General features: G+C 23.9%; 2 protein-coding genes across 2 annotated transcripts; both read left to right on the top strand.

The window, feature by feature from the left end:
- The first annotated feature begins 7,032 nt into the window (after positions 1-7,032).
- Positions 7,033-18,515, top strand: LOC112598325 (DNA damage-binding protein 1-like). The gene is made up of 16 exons (XM_025344734.1): positions 7,033-7,177; positions 7,423-7,543; positions 11,002-11,150; positions 11,223-11,473; positions 11,850-11,988; positions 12,048-12,200; positions 12,272-12,425; positions 12,489-12,713; positions 12,790-13,237; positions 13,307-13,467; positions 16,820-16,950; positions 17,031-17,212; positions 17,285-17,408; positions 17,471-17,693; positions 17,783-18,048; positions 18,486-18,515. Exons 2-16 carry the CDS (start codon positions 7,480-7,482, stop codon positions 18,513-18,515), a joined length of 2,700 nt encoding a protein of 899 aa, XP_025200519.1. The 5' UTR covers positions 7,033-7,177; positions 7,423-7,479.
- A 1,880-nt stretch (positions 18,516-20,395) lies between these two features.
- LOC112598363 lies at positions 20,396-25,084 on the top strand. Its single transcript, XM_025344792.1, has 3 exons — positions 20,396-20,504; positions 24,091-24,278; positions 24,965-25,084. The coding sequence occupies exons 1-3, from the start codon at positions 20,477-20,479 to the stop codon at positions 25,061-25,063; spliced, it is 315 nt and encodes a 104-aa protein (XP_025200577.1). The 5' UTR covers positions 20,396-20,476; the 3' UTR covers positions 25,064-25,084.
- Positions 25,085-25,178: the final 94 nt, after the last annotated feature.

The following is a 25,178-nucleotide window of genomic DNA, read 5'->3' on the forward strand; positions in this document are numbered from 1 at the left end:
CGTCCTACAAGTATCTATTACAAAATAATATCTTAAGAATAATATCCGTATTACCTTCGTGATTATAGTCCGGCATTTATCTTCAAGGTCAAAAACTCGTAAGCCGACTGACAATTCTGGCTTATAGAATTTATTATATCTATATAGAGTCATTTGTTTAAATTAGGTAGTTATATACCTACTACTGTACAACACTCATTAATTCAAGTCCACGTCATACTCCTAAGACGCTTATTACCATTAAAATAATCAAGAATAATAATTTAATAAATGTTTATGCTCGAATCGCCGAGTAGATGGATACGTCGTGTCATCAACACTATGGTTATGTACATTTTAACATGCATTCGTGCAATCGTATTGATATTGTAATATATTATATATTTATATAAAATGTGATCAAAAATTTCACTAATATTATATAACATAAATATATTAAATATTAATATATTACATTATTTTCATTGCCAATGTGTCAGACGCAATAATGCATTGTAGAACTACGCGTCGACGCATAGCAAAGTTAAGTCAACAAAATCGTCAATCATAATAAAAATAAATTTAAACTGGTTTAAGCATCGTGTATTAATTAATTTAAAACGCGTATTTTATTTTTTACGATTATAACATTATATATTATAATGGCTCTCACGAATATCTAAAATAACGTAACCGGAGTTTTGTTAAAAATACCTACTTAATAACATGAATAATAAACGATTGCGATGAAACTGGATAGTATAAATACACGTTTAGGCTCGAGTTGTTATAATACATGGTTCAATGTTTAAATTTAATATACCATAATATAGCCATTAGTCAATACTCAATAGGTAGTCATGTATATTATATATTTAAACAGATAGTGCATAAAAGCATATCTATCCGAAGCGTGTGCTGTATGAAATGCATGGTACTCGTATAAAGTGAACATGGACAATTTATATTATAAGGTCATCGTACTCACATGTGTTGTCTTGCGAACTTATGTCAGTATCCATAATATATTATAATCGTTGTGTCATATATTTACGTTCAGCAATTCCAATTTTGTGTTAGTTTAAATATTAAAGAGAATTGACCTATTATAAAATTTAAAGCTAAGAATATACTAATATATATGTATAATAATAATATATAATATATATATAATATTACCTATCTGTGGTTTTTTTTGTTGATATTTTACGATACTTTAATTTTATACTTAATCGTGAGTGATGCATATGTAAAAATAAGTATTAATATTTAAAAACGATTACATGTTTGTAATCAAAACTTAAAAAAATAAATAATATTGTATAAAATTAACAACAGAACACAGACAATATTTTTACTTTTAAGCTGTTCTTTGATTCACTTCAATATTATAGCTATCAATCCAAAATTGGAACTACTGAACTAAAATTTTACTACACATGCGTCCTCTTAAAATATAACAACCGAGATTGATTAATGATAAATTGTGTGGTGTGCAGGATAAATCGTAAAAGATGTTATACAAATTATAGATCAGTAACGATAATTATACTATTTTAAATTAATTAGATATATTTATTATTATAATAACAATTTAATATTAATAATTTAATTAATGCAATATTTTCTAGAAAAATTAAATCAATCTATCTTAATTCTAATAGTAAAATAAATAATTTAAATATAAATATCAAAAAACATATCATGAAATGTATTTAATCACTTACTAATTCAGAATCATTTTTCATATATAATGATAGGTGTATATCATTGAATTAAAATTTAGCACATCCGTTACAGATTACTGCAGTGACCCATTCGACAGTTGACACTCAGTGTACAGCAGAGTAGACCTATTCGTCCATTTTTCTATGATATATAACTTTTTGCAAAAATATAAAACAGTTCAACAATATTATTGTACCTAAACAAAAAACGATTCTAAGTGGTGACGGTCTATCAGCCTATATTTCTAATAATATTAAATTTAAATATTTGCATTACTACTCGTATTAGTAATACAGAATTTTAAAGCTAAAGCTTATTTTTGCTAAAAACAAATCACAAATATTGTATAATAAGAATGTTATTCCATACAAAATTTTTAGCTGTAATGAAATACTGCATAGAATACTAGAATGATGTAAATATAGGTTCGTGCTATATAAATATACATGTGTATATGTGTGTGTGTGTGTGTGCGCGCACGTGTGTATATATATATATATATATTATAATTATATTAAAATAATTAATCAAAATATTTTAAAAACGTCATTGTGTATAGTATAATATAATAATATAATAGCGAAAAGTGTTAAGTGAGTTCTTATAAAATACGAATAACATTTAAAATTTTTTTTTTATCAATTAATTAAACTTTTACAATAAGCATTGATACCTAATATTATACATATTACATAGATAATACATTATGAATAATTTTAACCCCGAAAAGAATAACAGGTAATGGGACATTTGAGTTATAAAAAAATACAAAAAAATAACAAATTAGGTACATGCAGATAAATATTTTAGTTAAGAGGACGTCGCGTCGCACCCGCATGTGTTATCACCGTCTTACACACGTATGACATGGTAAATTTTCGTTCACCAGTTTCAATAACGTACTTTTAGTTTTGATGTTAGAGTAAATAGACCTATAATTAAACTTTTAGGTAAGAATGTGAAATTATGTGTATAAATTATTAGTGAATTATGAGCATTTTCAAATATTTATATTTTTTATACTCATAATTCATTTAAAAATTAAAATATCGTAAAAAACCAACGAGAGAACACAGATAATGTTCTTACCTAAAAGTTTAATTATAGGTCTATTTACTCTAACATCAAAACTAAAAATATGTTATTGAAACTGGTGAACGAAAATTTACCATGTCATACGTGTGTAAGACGGTGACAACACATGCGCGGGTGGACGTCCTCTCAATGTATTGTTCCTATATCTAATATGTATAATACAATTCAATTATTGGTTCATCGTTTATTATTTATACAAGTTAATTTAATAAATAAGTTTTAATAATTATTTGAATGTACAACAGGTATCAAAATACATAATTGTTTATTTGTATACCGTATATTTTTTATATGCTTAAAATATTAAAACAGTAAAATGTTGTTAATTTTCTCGTTTAATTATTATTTATTTGGAAATATTAGCGAATGATAAATGGATTATAAAAACTTAAACTAGTAAAACTTTTAAAGTGTTTTAAATTAATAATTTTGATCCCTGTATTTTTTTTCTGTGCAAATATATTCCTACAGCTAGATTCTATTGCACTATTTAAGGTCTTGTTTAATTTTCTGCACACCCTCCCAATACTATTAAGCCATACTACATGATACACTTATATAAAGCATCAAGTTTAGTACGGTTAACTTCCAGTCACCAAAGATTTTATTTAGGACATAGAATTTTATAATTTTTAAAGTATTAATTTTATGCGTATACTGCGTATTCTAAATATTTAAACTGAATTTTAAATTGTAATTAATAGGTAATTAATTATATTTTATTCTAGTTAACTTAATTATTTTCTGACAGTCACAAGAAATGGAATAAATATTATTATTACATGAAAGAATAAGACCTATGTCATTAATAAGAATAAATGTGTCGTTAATAAAAAAAGCAACAAAATTAGATTTCATACTAAAAATTAATTTTTTACTATTTAAATATTGAAATAATCTATTTAGGTTTAAAATAGTTTTTTTTTTTGTATCATTTTCTATCATGTATCAGAAGAAGGCAAATTATGTCAGCAAAGGTACAACCATTAATCTACCTACATTTAGATTACAAATACAAAAAATGTATAAGATAAATAAACTGTATCCCAATATACAGTATCTTATAGCACACCAAAAGCCAAAAGCAATCTACTTTTGAATATTCAAAACATTTTAATTGAAATTATTTGTATTCTATCGATTAGTTAGCTCAAGAATTAAATGAGACTTACTCAATTTATTCTAAAATTAAATAAAATATTACTTTTCATTTATGATCTCATGCAGTGTCAAAAACTTTGGTTAAATTTATAAACATCACTATGATTTTATTCGCTGTTATCTAATTATTTATACACGTATAATTTTAGTTTTTGAATAAAAAGAATTTGTAATATCTATACCAGATCAAAAAACTAAACTAAATTTTTTTTATATTTATATTCCACCGACTCATTTATTATTGTATTGTATAACAATTAAACTGATATTTATAGTAAATTCATAACAAAAAACGTTGTTGAATATTCAAACCATAACACACGTATATGTATATTATTTATATATTTATTTAGTTATTATGATCAAGACAAATTCATATTGGTAACATACATGTCTTTTCAAAGAAGTCTAATTAAACTTATACATTGTCATATCGGTACTATTGGAAATAAAAGTTAAGTCTTATAGATTATATTCTTAAATTTTCTATCATTTCTAAGTGTCTAAGTGTTAACAAAAATTTCACTAAAGTACATCTTAATATATTTTTGTTTTCATATAATATATTAAAATTAAAAGTAATAAATATAAACTGATTCGTACATAATATATAATGGAAAAAATAAATACAAATAAAGTCATTAAAAACAAAAGTTTTGCATTGAAATAAAATGTATAACAAAAATTATTGACGATTATTTAAATAAAATAAAATAATAGATTCACTTATAAACACTAACATCAAATCACTATTTAAAAAAATAACAATTTAATTTAATTTTGTAACAAATCTTACATTATATACAGTAGACGCCGCTTATAAGACTCACGGATATAAGGTTCAGTCGCTTATTAGACTCAAAATCGTCTGGAACGGTCCGGACGTATCCAAATACATTAAAAAAAAATCGGTTTTAAGGCTCAACACTTCGGTTATCAGACTCAAATTTCGTAAAATAAATAGTAGAAAATAAACTTTTTTGGTTATAATTTAGAAATAAATTGGTTTTGAAAAATGAAATAATATTCGTGTTGATTATTTCTAGTTTCTGTTGGTACCTTATAACGTATAATAATTTTTATCGTAGATAAAAGTTCACATTTATCGCAACGATAATTATAACGATTATAATTTTAGTTTTTTTTTATCGGAATTATTAAATTTATTCAATAATAAAGTATGTAATATGTAATATGTGTTAATGTATTAAAATCAAAGCAAAATATGTAGTAAAATAAAATTTATAAATACGTAATTAATTTTTTTTTCCACTTCGCCTATAAGATTCATTCGATTATAAAACTCACTTTGTGCTGGTCCCAAAGTGAGTCCTATAAGCGGCGTCTACTGTATTTTATTATTTTTTTTACCATACCATATATATTTGGGTTTTCTTATTGTAGACGACAATATGATGATCATTTAAGTAATAAAAAATAATAGTTAGGTATTTTTAAATTATATTTTTTTTATGTATTATATTGTATTATAACTATTTTAACTTATTCGTAGCTTGTAGTATTATTACTAGGGATGAGAAGTTATAGGATTTGCATATTTTTTTCTGTATCTTCTATTTATAGCTAGATGAGCTAAAAATCTGTTTTATAACTTAATGAATCGAAATTTGGTATTTAAATTTTGCATATTTTTGCATATATTGGTAGTTTACTTAAAAGTTGCATATTCATGTTTTTTTTGTGCATAAAAATGCATATTTAGTAAAATTATGTGAAATTTAATACAACTGACATGAAAAGTTTATTATTTTATAGAATTGTATGTGTTCGTAGTCTGCAATAATCAATAAAATAAAAATGCAGATAGCAAATTTGAAAATTGTAGAATTGTAACATTTAATAGTAGGTAGGTATATAAAAGTAAATTTAGGATTAGTATCTTATCTAATCGTTTATTACTCAATTAGTCTGACTAGTGACAATCGTTGTTGTATAATCTTCTAATCGTTTATAGATATTTCAATATAATATGTGAGTGTTTGACGTCTTTACGTTATTTTAATTCAATTAGTCTATCAATATATAATCAATACACTTACCAATCATTTTTATATTGATTTTTATACGGGTAGAACACGATTCCGCACGTTCAATGTTCGATATTACCTTTTTTTTCTACCCAAATACTTATTGTATTTGATTGCGACGTTGCCATGAGGAATACGATTCCTCACGTTTTTTCTTTTAACATGAGATTGATACAATTAGTGCATAATATTTAGGCACCTGAACTTTTCTACTTCTTTACTACGATATTTCAAATTCAAACTAATTAAAATTAAGATAATTTGGGTCTTTTGATAAAGTCGATAAAGATAACAATATACTATAAATAAACGACAAATGGACATCGTATGGTGCAAAGGCGAAACTAAAATATTTTAAGTATATATCACAATTTACCGAGCATCCAAGTTTGTATGATATTTTGATAATGACAAGATTATTTTATACTTGTTGGTTTGTGTTATTAGTAGAACGATGGTAAAATATTAGTGTAGCCAGTCTAGTGAGAACTATCTAGTTAAAACGCATCGCGTGTTTATACAGTTCAATAAGTATAATAAGTTGTATTAATTTCGAGTATTTTCTATAATTTATATTTTTACGGTGTTCAAATTTTAAAAAAAATAAATGACAATTATGAGATCGTAATAAACTGTTTGTAATAAATTTGACAACATTGCATCCAATTCTTATTGTACTCCTATAAACAATTAAGTGTGCGGAATCGTGTTCAAAAAAAAAAAAAAAAAACGTGCGGAATCGTACTCCTCCCTTTTAAACTATATATTTATTTTTATATTAATTATTTTATCACTTAGTTAAAAATTATTTATATTTTAATCAAAACAAATTTAATGGAATATTATTTATATTAATTTATTTTAAACATGTTTTTATTTATGGAAAAAATTGCATATTATAATATATTTTTTGCATATTTTGTCTATTTTAGCTCCTATAACTTCTCATCCCTAATTATTACTAATAAGTAGTTGCAGCCTAACAGGTAAATAATATAAAAATGTTAATAAAATTATTCTATGCAGATAATATTGTCAAAAGGCCAGAAGTATACACACTGTTAACAATCGATAATGTGTAAGCACTGGTGGGTGGGTGGCCGTTCTCGCTCAAGTGGAGATCCAACCTACCACTTACTGTCACCCACTGAACGTTAAGTAGTAGTGTAAGTGTCGTCTATCCGTAAGGTACAGTCGAGTCGATACACAGTGGCGCTGTCCGTTTTTTTTATATAAATGTTAGAAAACTCTGATCGCCCGCTGAAAAGAGATCGTTCTTTGCAATACCGATTACGAATATTATAAATATTTACATCTGGTATTTAATTATCTATTTTCACATAATTACGCGATGCGCTGAGTCCGTACTGTGATTGTAAATTATAATATTTTATTGATATTTGTATTTTAGGCAATACGAGTTTTAATATTAAATTAGTTATTGTTTTACATCGAAATCACCGCTAAGATGGATACTCAATTCTACACGACCCATGTTAAGCAGTCTACTGCCATCAATTTGAGCGATACAGGTACGTATTTTTGTTTCAGATCTAATTTAGTTATGAACATTAGTACACTACTGATAAGTTGCTATTATCCAATAAAATAGTTAATATCAAAGTAGTTATATAATTCGATAGAAAATAGTTATAATTCTAATGCACCTCTATTAAACAATCCAATTTGTCTTTCTTCTGTTGATATTGCAATTTGTGGGTATTAAACCAGGGGTGGTCAAACAGCAGCTCGCGAACCACGTGCGGCTCCCGCCATGAATTCATGCGCCTCGCGACTTATATAGCATAAGATACAAAAAACATTTAAATGTTTTTAATATGAATTTATAAATTTTTGTATTTGAAGAAATATAATGTTTTATTAAATTACCGTTCATAGAAAAAATTTACAAAAAATAAAAACTATTGATATAATATTTAAATATGTATATATATATTTTTAAATTATTAATTAATATATTATATTATTTCGGATTCTACACATTTCATTACATTTTGCAATAATCATATATATATATATATATATATATATATATATATATATATGTGTGTGTGTGTATGTATGTATTGATATGATCTGTTTTTTTCATTTTGGCTCTCTCATATTATTTATTAATATATTGGCTGGTTCGCGAGTCTCTTCTCACTAACAACCTCTGATAAAACTATAAATACAAATTAGCCTGATCGGGTCAAAATTTGTTGAAAATTTAATCAATTATTAAAATAATACACATTTGTACCTGTAATCAGAGTAGGGCGTTATTCGAATGATTTTTTCACGATTATTCAAATAAAAATGTATTCGAATAATTTCTAAACGTTATTATTCGAGTAATTGTCGTTAATTTTGTTTGAATAACCATAGGGTTGATAATTAAAAACAGGCTAATAGTTGGCATTGTAGGTATTTTAAATTACATGATGATGAAAATATTTTAAAATATTATATATAAAACAGATATAAATCTATAGAAGAAAATAAAGAATTTAACATATTTATTTTAATAATAATTTAGTAATATTAAAATATGAATATTATTTTGGAATAATTACAACAATTATAAATATTAGTAAATAGTAATAACAAAAATGTAAATAAATATTTTGGCAAAAATGAAAATAAATAAATATGGCAAATTTTAAATTTCAATAAATAAAATTATTATTAAATTTTTAATAAATTATTAAAAAAATTAATTTAGTTTAATATATCACAGTATAATTTATGCTATTATTAACTTGAAGACTTATAAATATTGTAATCTTATTACCATTATATGATACATATTTTGTACTACCTAGTATAATTTTTATTCGAATAATAACGTTTAGAAATTATCCGAATAATTTTTTATTCGAATAATAACGTTTGAAAATTATTCGAATACATTTTTATTTAAATAATCGTGAAAAAATCATTCGAATAAAATTTCAATCGAATAACGCCCTACTCTGCCTGTATGTAATTGCCATTTACCTACTATTAAAAAAATTCTAATAATTTATATTTTTAATGGTAAAAAATATAAAAAAAATAAACTGTAAAAAAAACATTTTTAACTATACATTTGGTCTAAATAGATCATAGACAGTCCTAGGTCTGTTAAAATGGGAAGGAGAATGATATTATGTAGTACTTACCAAAAAAAAAAAATTAAGGACCCAACTAGTATAGTACCTATAAAAATCACGGACCCAACTAGTGTAGTAATTTTTAATTCGGGACCTAACTCGGATGCAGCTAATTGGACCGTAACCCATAAGCGCAAAAGATGACCCAAATACGGGGTTTTATCGATTCCGCCGTTCAATATCAATTCTGACGGCTATTGATTTCGCCTGATATTAGTGCATATAAATTGATTCCGCCGAATATTTATTTATGTTAGTTATATGAAGTATATTCTTTAATTAACAGTGAAAGAACACCCAATTTACCATAATATAAATATATATTTTTTTTAAATTCCAATAAACAATAATTGTCGTCCACAACAAACAATATAACACAAGTACCTACCTAAACATATTTCAGTATGGAAAAAAAGCAATTAAATACTATAAAAGTTAATTTATTTATTTTAAATAGTGGTTTAATGCCAGTTTTACATAAGTTAATCTATCAATTTTTTTTATTTAAATAATCATCAACAATTGTTGTTACTAAGTTTTTTTTTTTTTGACTTTATAATTTTTATTTTTTGATTGTTTAGCCCTCTTATTATTATAAAAGAATCAGTTTGTATCTTTAATTTTAATATATGAGAAAACAATTATATATTTGGATGTGCTTAAATGAATTGCGTGTTAAGTTTTGAATGGAACGATTCATAACTGTTGTTTGTTCTGAAGTTGAAGACGATACCCACATTTTTTGGTTAAATTTTGATGCTTCATCAATATAGATACACACATAGACATCACATAGATAATCACAAAATTTGTTTAACCTCGCGTTTAAATCAATATAGAAAAAAGTTCGGTGAAGTCAATAGTCACCGGAACTAATATATAAAAAATATTGGCAGAATTGATATACGACGCAATCCATAGATTTCTTACAGGTTAAAAGGTCATTTCGGCGCAATCGACATACGCCCCTAAACGTAACACAAAAGCGCAAATACATTTCACAAGAATAAAGTATATTTTATAAATTAGATATAAATTTAAACTGTATAGTTATCTTAAATTATTATCAACCTTTACCGTAGTTCGTTATGATAAAATCCTATACCAAAAAACTAAACTTCAACTGAACTCGGTTACTGTTGATGTATTTTTTTAATTATAAAAATACTATATATTTAATTAAAATAAATAATTTAATAGTTTTAAAATGAAACTTACAGTTTAACGGGTTCCAAATTTATTTTGGCGCTTTTGTTTCACTACTCAGGTACAAAAGCACAAAAGTAATTTGCTTTAAATAATATGTAACATACCCCTATCATGCTGCTAAATTATGCATATAACTTAATATATTTTCACGATTTCACGAAGAAAAACAAAATGAACTTTTTTTTTGTTTACTCTAGGTTTTTATTACACATAAAAAAAATATTTATATAGGAAAACTTAAATTAGATAGATAATTAGTTTTAATTTTTTTTTTCTTTATTAAATCAAAAAAAAAATAATTTATACGCATTTTAAAATTTGAGAAAAATTTAAAGCAACTAATAAAAATTAGTTGAAATGTGTAAAATTTAATGACAATAACTATAGATTGAAGGAATATAATGGAAAATGTACATATAATATATTCCACAAAATAAATATTTTGAATGAAAAACATTTATTCAATTATAAGATAAATATGAAACCTTTTACATCAATGTAGTATCAATGTTATATGTCGTTATAATTTTAAGTTCCTTAATATTTTTGTTTTTCTTGCAAGTGTTATGATAAATTTTATATTTTTATTTATTTATTTAATAATTTTATTTTATTTGTTAATTTAGGATGTTTGTTATATCCAACAGAACGCAATCTAATTGTTTCAAAATTGAATTGTATAGAAATGTACATAGTTAATGAAAATAGCCTTTTATTTCTAACAAAAAAGGAATTAAACGGAAAAATTGAAATAATGAAAGTCTTTAGACGTCCAGTATGATGATTAATTAATTCAAAACAACTTTATTCAAATTTATATGATGATTATTGTTGTTTTCTTTTTCAGAACACGAATAAAGATTTGATATTCGTAGTAACTTCTGAATATAATGCAATGATTTTGGAATTTAATAAGGCATCTGATGAAATTCAAATTATTATAAAAGGTCATTGTAATGTGTTTGAAGATAATCGGGTTGTAACAGGTTTCATTGCCACAATTTCTCCTCGTTCAAACGTAGCCTTGTTATATTTATTTAAAGGAATATTTAAAACCATACCATTAAACCAAGATAAACTTAAAATACATAATATTTTGTAAGTTATGTTCATGCATTTACTATTTAATTAATTATTTAAAAAATGTTTTTTTAATAATACTACGTAATTATAGATTAGTCGTGTTAAATATATAGTCTATTATCATAAATTTAAATATAAACAGATTAGATATGCCTCTGACAAAAAGTAATGAATTGTTAATTGGGAATTCCCATCATCTTCCAATAGATATTAAATCATGATTTGCAGAGTTCATAATATAAGATTGATATGAGTTCAAGAGAAACTGTGTTTGGCAGTTTTATACCATGGCTTATTTGTTATTTTAAAACTAATACTATATAATAAAATTTATAATGAAATATGCTTAGAATTTAGTTTAATATGTTTATGATATATATTTCAATTTTAGAACAAGTCAGACAAATATTCAAGGTATTGGTTTTTTGCATGGTTTTTATTGTCCTACTTTTGCATTCGTTTATAAAAACGACAGAGGTCGATACATTAAATTGAAAGAAATTAATTTTAATTGGAAAAATTGTAACAAGGTAATTTTTATTAAATTGTTAATATTTTTAGATTAATTTTAATTGTATTTATTCACTAGAGTTATTCGAAATTTGAATTGATTGAAAATGAAACTGCATTGGTCATTCCTGTTCTTTATCCTTTCTATGGAGCCCTTATTGTTAATGAAAATTCCATTATTTATCATAGTTGCTCTGAAAAAGATAATTCTATTAATGTTAAATTAGAACAGGTAAATTATTCCAAACTAAAAAATATATTTTAAATATATTTACATATTTTTTAAAAGTGTTATATTTTCAGAAAATTGAAATTCAATGTTATACTATAGCGAATATGCTCGGAAATAAATATTTAATTGGAGACAAAACTGGAACTTTGTATTGCTTAATTTTAGAGCATATAGCATTACATACCGGAAAACATAAAGTTTTTGGTATACAACTATATAACTTAGGTTGGTTAAAAATTATACTAATATTATGGAATACCAAAAATACAAAAATTAATATTTTTTCAGGAGAAATTAGTATACCTACTTCACTAACATATTTATATAACAAATTATTTTTTTTTGCATCTAAATACGGCGACTCTCAATTTGCTAAATTAAATTATACATATCGTGAAGAAAATTGTATGTCCGTAAAAGTGTTAGAGAAACATCTTAATTTAGGGCCAATTGCTGACATGTGCATAGTTGATACTAGCCAATATGGTCATCAGCAAATTGTTACTTGTTCAGGTATGTTTAGAATTGTTTATTTCAAAAAATAAATAAGTAATCGCTTTATTTTAATTTTATTATTATTAATTTGAAGGGGCATATAAAGATGGATCACTTAGAGTTATAAACAAGGGAGCAGAGATTCAACAGATAGCCACTATTAATTTGAGTGGAGTTATAGGAATTTGGACTTTAGGTTTTGATACTGAAAGTAAAAAAGATGATACAGTAGTATTATCTTTTGTTTGGCATAGTAAAATTTTAGCCTATAATCATGACGAGGTTGAAGAAATATATGTTGAAGGTTTTGCATCTGAAATAAATACACTTTACTGTGGTAAAATATATGGAAATATGGTTCAAATAACACCTAAAAGTGCTCGGTTAATTTGTATGAAGTCGAAGAAATTAATCTATGAATGGAGTATCCCAGATTCCAGAAATATTAATAATGCAACATGTTGTGGCCAACAAGCGGTTTGCTCTGCAGGAAAGGATCTATATTACATATTTATTGAAAAGAAAACAATCGTTCTAAGAAGGTATAAAACTTTTAAAAATATAATAATTAATAATTAATATTAATTTTTTTTTTTTTAACATTTAAATAGGCATTTTAAATTAGAACATGATATATCTTGTCTAGATATTAATTTAATTAATATCAATGATTTTATGGTTTCGCTTGCTGTTGGTTTATTGGCAGACACATCAATAAAAATATTTTTACTTCCAAATTTTAAAACATTAATAAATGAATCTTTATTGGAAGGTAAGTAATAAATAAAAATTATCAATACCAAATTTTTTTTTAAATGAATTATTGCTAAATTAATAAAAACTCCTTTTTATGTAGTAACTTAAGCCTGTTACTGGATTATTTCTGTAGTTCAAAAGAAACAAATTAAGATTACCTCCTTCTTCAAATAATTTTTTAAACATATTTTTAGCAATATTAACTGCTTTTTATGTCAGTCCATTGCTTTGATGGTAGTTAGGAATGCATATTACTAGCACAACATCCCAATCTTTTATAAATATTTTGAATTCTAAGCTATTAAATAGATTATTATCAGCAACTATAATTTTAAGTATACCAAATCTACTGAATAACTTTTTTAATTTTTTTATTACTTTACAGCCAGTTTTACTTTTAAGTTTTACTACCTCTAGCCACCTAGAGTAATAATCTATTACGACTAAGTAACTTTCACGACTATTCATAGATTCTTTAATTTGGGATTTACTGAATTTTAAACATATTTTACAAGCCCCAATGTAATTTTCAATTTCTGATTTCATACCCAGTCAATAAAATAACTGATAAACTTTTTTTGACCATTTTTATCATCTTGAAATGGGTGCTATGAAGCTTTTTTATAACATATTTTCTCATTACTTTTGATATTATTAATCATATTTTAATTTTCTAACATGATTATATTTTTTAATTCATAAAAATGTTTTAGTTCTTCTCTTAAAGTACATTTTTTAGGTCACCTATTTTTTAATAACTACCTACTAATTTGATTAATAACTTCATCATTTAATGTAGCTAACCTGAACTTACTTTCCTTATTATTTTTAAATTTAATTTCAAGTCCACCTAATGTGAGTACAATATCAATCATAATCTCATCACTTTTCTCTACTCTTTTGATGTAATTTTAACTTAGCAAATCTGCAATGTATGTGTACTTCCATGGTAAGTATTTTAAATATATGTTTTATACTAACAATTTAACCCTCAATCTTCTGAATCTATTATTGAGTACCTTGTTGAATTCGTTTTTAAGAACTGAAACTAATGGCTGATGATCAGTGAAAATGTTAACTTGTTTTTGCCCATATATTAAATAATGAAATTTGGTATATACAGACACTATAGCAAGCGTTTCCTTTTCTACTTGAGCAAAATTTACTTCAGAATCACTCAAGCATCATGATGCATAATGGATAGGTTTTTTATTTTGAAATATACAGCATCCTATTATTTCACCATACCTAGAAAAGATTGTAATTCTATTTTATTTAATAGTTCATTTAATTCTCTTATAATTCTTATTCTCCTAGTATCTGGTTGAACATCTTCAGCACTAAATATAAATCCCAAAACTTAATTGTAAAAACCTTATATTGTAGTTTTTTAGGATTAAATTTAATATTAAATTTTTTTTTTTTTTATTTCTTCACTTAATGCCCTATAATGTTCTTCTATTATCTATCCAGCTACAAGTATGTCATCGAAATAGACATTTACATTTTCTATATTACCAAAGTATTCAGTAATAATCACTTGAAATTTTTCTGGAGCTACTAACAGTTCAAAAGGTAATCTTAAAAATATATAACATCCACTAAGTGCACTAAACAACATACCTATTGAGACTCTTCACCAAGTTCACAATGATAAAATCCGTCTTTAAGATCTAATAGTGTGAAAATATTTATATTTGATAAATTTAATTTAATTTGTTCCAATGTGGGTATTTGGTACATTTCTCTTATAACACTTTTATTAATCTCTCTGGGGTCTAAATAAATTCTTAAACTTTTATCAAACTTTTTTACAGCTATTATTGGACTTTGCCACTCACTGCGTTTATTACATTTTACTAGGTATTACTTTTTATTTACATATAATAGCTAAAACTTCTTTTAAATTATTTATGATTTTATAAGGAACTCTTCTATGATGAACAAATAGAGGAACTACATTATTTTTTAGTTTGATATTAATTTTTTCTGAAAATTTACCAAGACCTGTAAAAATATCAATATTTTCTTTCACAATATTTTTCTCATCCTCACCTTTGACAATTTTATTTATTTTATTCATATTATAACTCAATTTTACACAACCATTTAACCCTATAATTAGTAACTCATCATAGTCCATTACCTCAAACTATGTTATTATTTTATTTTTAGTGTTACTAATACTAATACTAACTTTAATTTTAACCAATGATTTGATTTGAAAACCTCCGAATGCTTTGATTATTACTGTAGTTTTTTCCAATTTAGTATTTAATTTTTTAAATTCCTTTAATGGCATTGCATTTAATTATGCGCCAGTCACTAATTTAATCACAATTTTAATATTATTTACACTCACTGTATCAGTTCAATTTTTACATTTCTCAGTCTCAACTGTGTTTAATGATAAATTGATAAATATATCACTATTATCATTTTGGTTAACTTCATTCACATGATTATTATTATTATTTTTTTCTTTAAATTTACACTTAACAGCAAAATGATTTGATTTACTACATAAATTACAATTTTTTCCAGATGCAGGTAATTTATTTATAGGCTTATAGCAAATTGATTTCCACATTTAAAACAATTAAACATTTTTTGTTACATTGATCTTTGTAACCAATACTGTTATGGTACTTGTCTTGTTTTGATTTGCTGTATTTTCCACTTTCATTTTTCTTTACTCCAAATTGTTGATAGTTTGTTTTACTTAAATCCTTAGATTTAAAATGCCAATTTTTGCTTTTTTCAATTTGTACTACAATTAAATTTTTTGTTTGTACTAAATGACAATTTGCTTCAGTTTGTTCTACCACTTGTCTAAGTTGTCCAAATGTACATTTATCTGATTTATTCAGTCCATGTTAACATTTAGGTAACGTTATGATTGTTATGAATTTTGATTCGATTTGAATAAACCACATTTACCAAAACCTTCAAAAATGCGATGCTTTGAATGCTATGTAAATATGTAATGCATTTTTAAATTTAAATGTTCCGTTTTGGGTTTGGTAAATTTACTGAACTTTTTCTTCGTTATTGATTTTTATTCGTATTTATCTCAAACATAGAATTTACCAATTATATACACCATAAATTTGTTATTTATACAAACAATTACTATACTTACCGATAAAAAATTAATGAAACATAAAAAAAACCATTTGAAAGCAAAACTATATAAATTATAGCAGAAATAAAGCACGTCACGTATGTTGTCTTTGTAAAACCTAAAATATTATTTTTCTATAAATTACAAGAGATATTATAAATTACCAACAAGAATATATATCACAACCAAAGTTATATTTTTTAAAACTGTTTTTGAGGATTATTTTATTTTTTTATTTTTTTAGGAGATGTTCCTCGATCGTTATCCATAGTTACATTAGAAAAATTTAATTACTTATTTTGTGCAATGGGAAATGGGAATGTATGTTATTTTGACATAAGTTTTGAACTTAGTAAATTATTGAATAAAGTGGAGGTTAGTATTAATAATTTTAATTTATCTTTTATAGCTTAACCTTAATAATCAGTTTAAACTCTTTTATATTTTTATTTTAGATTGAACTTAGTACCCAACCAGCTTTATTCGCAAAGTTTGTATGTGAATCAGATATGTTTATATGTTCGAAATACTCAATTTTAATTGAATCAAATAACAATAGATTGGTCTTCACCAAAGTACTTAATTCATATAAAATTAATAATATATGCAAGATCAACACGGATAATAATTCCAATAGGTAAAAAAAAATAGCTATTACATTTAAATTATATTATTTAATTACTTAATTAATTTTTTTTTTTTAATGAAGAGTGATTCTGGCTACAGACAACTCTATTATTTTTGGTACTATTGATACAAAGGAAAAATATCATGTGCGAACTATTCCCCTAGGAGAATCTCCTCTACGAATCGCATACCAAAAAGAAAGCAAGGTATTATTAACCACAATTATTTTTACTATTTTATATTTCGATTTAATTTTTTTTTTTTTTAGACATTTGGCATATTAACTTCCAAAACATATTTAAAAAGTAAAATTAGAAGTGGATGTATTCAGCCTAGTGCTAGTAATATTACACAAAATATTTCTTCTTCAAATGAAGATCATGTTATGATTCAGGAAGATTTGATAAACAGAAGCAAAATAAGATTATTTAATAACAATCCAGAAATAGTAATCAATAATATGATTATATTAAATGAAGATAATTTTGATGGCAAGTGATTTTATTATAATAAATTAAAATAATCAATCATAAAATATATTATATTAATTTTATAATACTTAAAAAAAATTAAATTATAGTTTTACATGTATATCAATTACATAACAAAGAACATGCGTTATGTATTATATCAGCTAAATTTCCAAACGATCCAGATACTTATTATATACTGGGAACGGGTACGAAAACAGGTCAATGTCAAAATCCTAATAACGGACGAATCGTTGTTTTTCATTTTGATTCTACTTCATCAATATTGACTACTATACATGACGAAGATATTGATGGTTGTTGTCATAGTTTGACTGTAATTGATGACATGCTTTTAGCTATAATTGATAACACAGTAAGTTAAACTATTTATATTTAAAAATTTAAATAAATTAAGACATTTTAGGCTTTTTTTTTTTTTTTTTGTGGCTTAATATACCCACGTATGTGTTTCTAGCCCAAGCCAATTATAATTAAAAAAAAAAAAAAAATGACAAATATTTAGTATTTCATTAATAGGTAATTGCTCAGTCGGTTCTAATAATTTTTTGGTTCGAAAAATCTGTTATCTTAATTCGCTGTACTGATACTCAACACTCAATTAGCATGAATTGACATATTTAAAAAAAAAAATAATTTGACATAGTCTAATTTAAAATTAAATAAAAATAAATACTTGTATATATGTAAATTTTTGATACCTCTCCATAAGGCGTTAAAGGTTTTAAAAAAATCTAAAAATGCCCTTGTAAAATTATTATGTAAACATATTTTTTAAATTTTTGTTTTCAGTATAAGCTATCTTTGAGGAACTTCTATTAAATTTTTATTTTTTGGTCTTAATTGAACATTTTACAAATTTTCAACCGCAAAACAATTTGTATATTTTTATAGTTTTATCGAAATTTATAGTTTAAATGCTCACAAAAAATAAATCTAACTTTCCAGTAATTTTTTTTTTTATAAGTAAAAAAGAAATTAAGATAAATCTTTTATTAAATTTTCAATTCTAAAAAATTTTATGACACTATAAAATAATAAGTAAATTTTTGTAATTTTTACAATCTGTTAAAATGCTAACTTTAAAATGCATATAAAAACTATTGTTCATATGTATTTTTGATATTTCTAAGTTGGTAAATTAACAACATATAAAAAACCAAGTATTTTTACCAAGATAACTTCTTTCGACATTTATAAAAAAAAAAAAACAAAACTAAATAAATAGAAAATTAGAATTATTTATAAATAGCTTTTAGAGAATAAAAATATTTTGAAGGAAATACTAATAAATATTTAGAGTGAAATTTTCAAGTAGTTTCTTTAATTACTTATTCTTTTTTCAGATACACCTAAAAAACAAATTTTCGAAATTTCATTTTTTTTTAAGTTATTTGTTTCTTTTGTTGTATTATTTTTTGAAATACTGAGGATTTTTAAATTTGATCTCTTAAACGTATAAACTAGATTCAATTTTATATTAAAAACTATTCTCTATGTTAAAAATCTAACATGTTTTTAAAATATTTATCGTGTACACGCATGCACATAAAATAACACTTATTATTTTAAAATCAATACGTTCATATTGCTCAGCTCAAAATTTAAAACTTACTAATAAACAGGAATTTTTACATAACAACAGTGTTTATCAAAATTGATTTTATTTTCGGAAGTTGTTAACATGAATAAATTAACCATAATTACTTGAAATGTCTAACCAATGTTTGTATCAACATTTTCTTTACATGATACAGTTTTTAAAATATTTAAATTTATGGTTGAGGCTTGCGATATATAAAAATATCATAGATATGATTCAATATGGCTTAAACATACTATCCTAATTCTTATTTGGGTTTAATAATACAGGAGAAACTCCTAACTTTGAACCTTTATTTTTCAGTAACCTTAACATTTTTAATTCATAGATATATATAACAGTTATACATACATCACTATATTATATAAAGGGAACATAACCACTCATACAATAACCATTTATATAATGTGAATAAATTATTTAAGCTACTAAAGATTTTTTATTTATTTGTTTTTTTAATATAGATAAGTAAATACCTTAGAATTTTTCTTTTACACGGGAGTCCCCCGAGTTCAATATCTGACATTGATCATTTCTTATTAATTTGACTATTTAAATATACTTGTCCTTTAGATACAATTATTTTCCTGGACTCTTGAAAAAAAATTAAATCATCAATGCACAAAAGATAATGAAGATATAGAATATTCATTTCAAGCAAATACTAAATTGTGTGAGGATATATTGGAATCATTTACAGCGATTAAATACAAAGCTGGTTACACCAATTTTGAACCGGTAATTTTAACAATTTATTATTTGTATATATTAATAAAAAAACTTTAATATTTTTTTATTATATTATTTCTATTATTATTATTATTTTTTGTATAGATAACTGCAGATATTAGTCTGCAAAATTGTTTAAAACGGCCACCTACCGTAGAGGTAATTGATAATAATTTACTTCTGGGAGCAGAAAATAATAAAACTTTGAATGTTTTTTGTAAATCCAGGTATTTTAAACTATTTAATTATGATGATTATTAATTTATGTAATTAATTAGTATTGAAAATTATTATTGTAATTATTTTGTTATTTAGAAATTCTAATTCCAACTTTAAATTAATTGGCCAATTCCACTCGTATGATTTGATAAATGTTTTTGCCCATGGTTCATTAGCTATAAATCAATTAAAAAGTACTCGTGAAACAAAAATATCAAATCAAGGAAGTATTATGTATGGCACAGATAGTGGAACTATTGGTTCGTAAAATTTAATATGATACAAATTGATAATCTTTTTTTTTTTTACTTTTATTTACACTTGTCTTTATTTTTTTTTACTTATTAAAATAAACGTTTTACTTAAAATCTAATAAGTAAAAAGTAAGTAATAAGAATACCATGCTTAGTAAAACAAAAATAGTATGCTTTGAATTAGTACCTATTAAAAGTTTGTTAAGATCTACCTATTATTAAATTTGGGTATCAACTAAAGAATATAAAAATATTATAATGAAAACTTAATTGAAAAGTCTATTAGAGTTTAGATTTAATGAAATTACACAACTAATACCTACATAGTATCTAAGCTATCTATTTCAGAAGCTATTTATCATTTTTTTATTTTTTTTTTTTTTTTATATACAAGAAGCATTAATTATTTTATGAATTTGATTAAAACAAAATATCAATAATTTTAGAAGAATAAGAAAATAAAAAAAAATTTGATTATCCAAGAACACCAATAACATTATAAAAAAATACTTTATAAGTTAAAGACTTAGATATATTGCTTTTATAAATCATTATTGTATTTCCGTGTACAGTAAACCTGTCTTATCCGGACCTCTAAAAAGACGAAATCCTGTTCTGTGCGGAAATTTATTAAGGTACCCGCAAATTTATTACAATTTAACATAGGATTAAATCCTTGATTAAACGAAACTTATCTTATGTAAATCGGAAAGCTATTTTTTAGTCCCGTAAATCATATACACTTTTAATAAACGGAAAAATATGTCATAAAATGAACAAAAATATTTTTAATATCCACGTTTATTTTGCTATTAAACAATTATTAAGGTCACCAATTATTTCGTATCGATAAATAACTAAATTTTATCTTGAATCTAATATCATCAGTGTTTATTATTTTCACACCGTAGTCAAAGTTTTCCTGTTGTTTCATCTCGTCTAACTTGTTCTCATAATGTCTTCAAGGATTTGTATAAGTTTTAAGTAAAAATTATAAGTTAAAGAAAAAAGTTGTTAGTTGTTAAAGAAAAAAACAAACAAAAAACTTTACACGCATTTTGGAATTTTTAATTCTATTTTAAAACATGCTTACTTTATTTTATTAATACCTACTAAATATGTTCTTCAAATTTTGGAATTTTTTTTTGAAATTTTAATATACTTATCATTATTTTGAAATATCTAAATAATACATATTATAATGTAATTATTTACTAAAAATTAAAATTTATTGTAACCTATGATCTTTATCAATTTTCAATATTTAAATTTTTATTATTAACAGGAAAATGTTACAACCTTAAATCTTAATCAAGCGAAATATTGTAACTCTATAGCACGGAATTTTCCTTTTTATTCAGTTTTATGAAAACCTTCCTAAAACGGAAATTGTTATTGGTCCCGTGCAATTCCGCACAAGACAGGTTTTACCATACTTATAATTCTATAATTAAGTAATAAATTAGCTTAGTATAAAATAAGTATATTTTTTGTTATTTTTAGTTTCTAAACATACCAATAAATGTAATGAGTTTTAAATAATATGTAGGTGTATTTTTTGTGTCTGAAAATATTTTGTATAGTATAAATCATCTACATTGAAGAAGGTTTCTAGTAGAAAATTGAATCTAGGTATGCTTTGGAAGATGAGAAAAAGACATTTTTCAGTACCTACTTTCTAAAATAAATAGGTATACGAACATTTTTTTCTAATTTTAATCTTTTGTTAAATTAATTATTTGCAAACCCTAATTACCAAAAATGTATACTGCCTTAAGTCGGAATTATTGAATCTCATAGTATACAATGATTGATCATCAAATTCAATTTTAACACATTCATTACATTGACCTTCTCGATGACGAGGTACAAACAATACTTAATAATCACTGTATAGCAAAAAAGTTACCTAATTAACAACTTTTTCTTTTTTTTAATTTTACATTATTTAATTTATTAAAGAATTTTAAACTGTTATAATTTTTAATTGCATGTCTGTATGTAAATTTATAGATGTTTAGTCCGCGACACGAAAACTGGCCCCTGACCATCACGAACCTAGTGGTCGTTTCGCTTCAGTGGTCCACAATGTAATTAAATTAATTGCCGTGTTTTTTTTAATTAAAACTTCATTTGCAGAACATACTTTAATTTACAAACCAATAAACAAATAATACAAATACCAAAAAAAAATAAACGATATAGGTTAAGAACTCATAACGTTGAGTAGGGTAAACACTAAATAGTGCGGATCGCGGTACTCAAGGACCAGTTTTCGTGTCGCGGACTATAATATTTCTTCCTAAATGCCCAATTTACATATTATTGGCAGAAAATATAATATAAAAACTTTTTAATTATAATGCTTGTAGATTGCCGACTATTTTCTTTGACAATCTATTAACCTTAATATTATTATAATTTATAAGGCATCCTTTAAATACTGCTTAAAATATTTTTACATTAGTTAAAAATTCAGAATATGTGTTTTCAAGATAAAAAAATGTAACTAAATATATCATGTGTTTTTAGTAATTTAACTGCTTCTATACCTTATTACATTTTCATTTTCATTCATCTTTTATTTTGTTTTCATAACCTAGTTGTAGATTTTAAATGCTTTGCTTAATTCCTTTATAATCTCCCTTGAAGGACATAATAGATAATGGTCTGATGTTTGAAGTATTTTAGTTCTATACATTTGTATATATGTATTTATTATTTTTATTATTATTATTATTATTATTACCTACTATTTTTATGTTTTCCATTTCAATGTACCTATTATTATTTATACAAATTTATTATTATAACTTTGTTTTTCATAAAAAAGGATAGCTATAGTTCCAGTGGTTAAGTGGTGTTTTTGTTGTTTGCAGGAAATCTGCTCGATGTTAATTATTTTGTGTTATCTCAGTGAATTTAATCTTGTTATTTATGTGAGTGTTTCATGTCTTGTTTTACATAGTACCTAACTATGTAATTAGAATTTGTTACCCATTAATTGGTATAAATATTTATATATTTGGCATCTATCTTTACCATATTAGTTATATTGTTGTCCTCTTTAATCATAGAGGTAGTTGCATAGAAAATTACAAAAGGCTTAATAAGTAATGAATGATTATTTGTATTAGATTTGAATACATATTAATTATTCTACTAGCCAATAGAATAGACAGCAGATGTAACTAATTAATATTATTGGTATTAAACGCAACTTATAATTTGTTATTTAAATAATTAACCTACTTGCTTCAAGCTAATATTATAACACTCTTCACCTGTTTATCACATGTTTAGATACTATTTTATAATTTATTATTTAAATTTACTTGAATATATTATTTAACTGTATAACTACATAATCTGTCAGTTATTTTTGAAGTTACTACAGTTTTACAATGTATACATTTTTAAATTTCATAGTTAATCAGTATATTTTTAATGTTGTTTTAAAGCTTACTATTTTGGTTTCTCGAGGCATGATTTTTATTTCATTTTGTAGAAAATTAAGGCAAATATTTATTTAATATTGACTTAACTTTTTTTTAAATTCCATAATTGTAATTATTTGTTATAATCTAAACAGGATTTATTACAAAAATGGATCCAACACTATGTGATTTTCTGGCAGACTTACAAAAAAGCTTAACTACTGTTGTTAAAGAAAAAGTAGAAGATATAACATCAAATAAAGGATTTTTTGATGGGGATTTTATAAGAAAATTTTTTGAATTGTCCAATTCAAACCAGAATGCAGTTATTCAAGGACTAACAGTAATTATAATATTTTTTGTAGTACAATTATTTAATTCTTAATAGTTATCTGAAAAAAAATTGTTTCTAAATAATTGGGTAAATATTTAATAGGTAATTTACAGACTTGCCTTTTACAAAAATGATGATTTATATATTATAAATATTTTAATTTGTGACTTTATGAAAGCTATATTAAAAAGATAGCCCATATTTATGTATGTCAATTATTTCACATTAACAAACGGACAATAAATTGTAACCAAAGTTACATCCATTTCATTTCAGTGCCACCATGATTTTTGTACTATAGATTTTTAAGGATTCTAAATTGTAGTACAGTACTAGCCTATGTTTCTTAATTTCTCAAAAATACAAACATAATATTGTATTCTTTGGAATAATTATACACTATACCATACCATACTCTAAAATGAAATTATAAAATAAATAGTAAAATTTTTAAAAATAATTTTATTACTTTTTTTTGATTGTAATAAATTGTATTATTATATACTTGAATTACAAAAACTTCATAAAACTTTAAAAGTAAACACTATATTATATAACATAAGTATTGTAAATGTATTATCTGAAAGCAAACTTTGTTTATAGATTAATAATTCCTAGTACCTAATTATTTAATCTTTAATTGTTATAAATTATAATACTTAATATATTATACTAACATATATGATCTTTTTTAGGGATTGTATGATACAGAATTCCAGAAAAATCTAGAAGAAACAAGCATTGATGTTTATAAGACAATTGGTTTTATTGAAGATTTAAAAAAGTTATACTAATTAACATTTTAATCCATCTTAAAAGAATTGCATAGTATTTATATGGTGTATATTAATATGATATCACTAATATTCTATGAAGTTTTTTTGAATATCTAATAATAACAATCTATTA

This window comes from Melanaphis sacchari, unplaced genomic scaffold (assembly GCF_002803265.2).
Source record: "Melanaphis sacchari strain LSU unplaced genomic scaffold, SCAv2.0 Contig47_pilon_pilon, whole genome shotgun sequence".
Lineage (NCBI taxonomy): Eukaryota > Metazoa > Arthropoda > Insecta > Hemiptera > Aphididae > Melanaphis > Melanaphis sacchari.

Coding starts and splice junctions, on each gene's coding strand:
- LOC112598363 (XM_025344792.1), top strand. CDS start 20,477: ATGTATGGCACAGATAGTGGAACTATTG. Junction 20,505..24,090: donor CACAGATAGTGGAACTATTG/GTTCGTAAAATT, acceptor TAATCTAAACAG/GATTTATTACAAAAATGGAT. Junction 24,279..24,964: donor CAGTTATTCAAGGACTAACA/GTAATTATAATA, acceptor GATCTTTTTTAG/GGATTGTATGATACAGAATT.
- LOC112598325 (XM_025344734.1), top strand. CDS start 7,480: ATGGATACTCAATTCTACACGACCCATGTTAAGCAGTCTACTGCCATC. Junction 11,151..11,222: donor TGAAAGTCTTTAGACGTCCA/GTATGATGATTA, acceptor TTTCTTTTTCAG/AACACGAATAAAGATTTGAT. Junction 12,426..12,488: donor TATACAACTATATAACTTAG/GTTGGTTAAAAA, acceptor ATATTTTTTCAG/GAGAAATTAGTATACCTACT.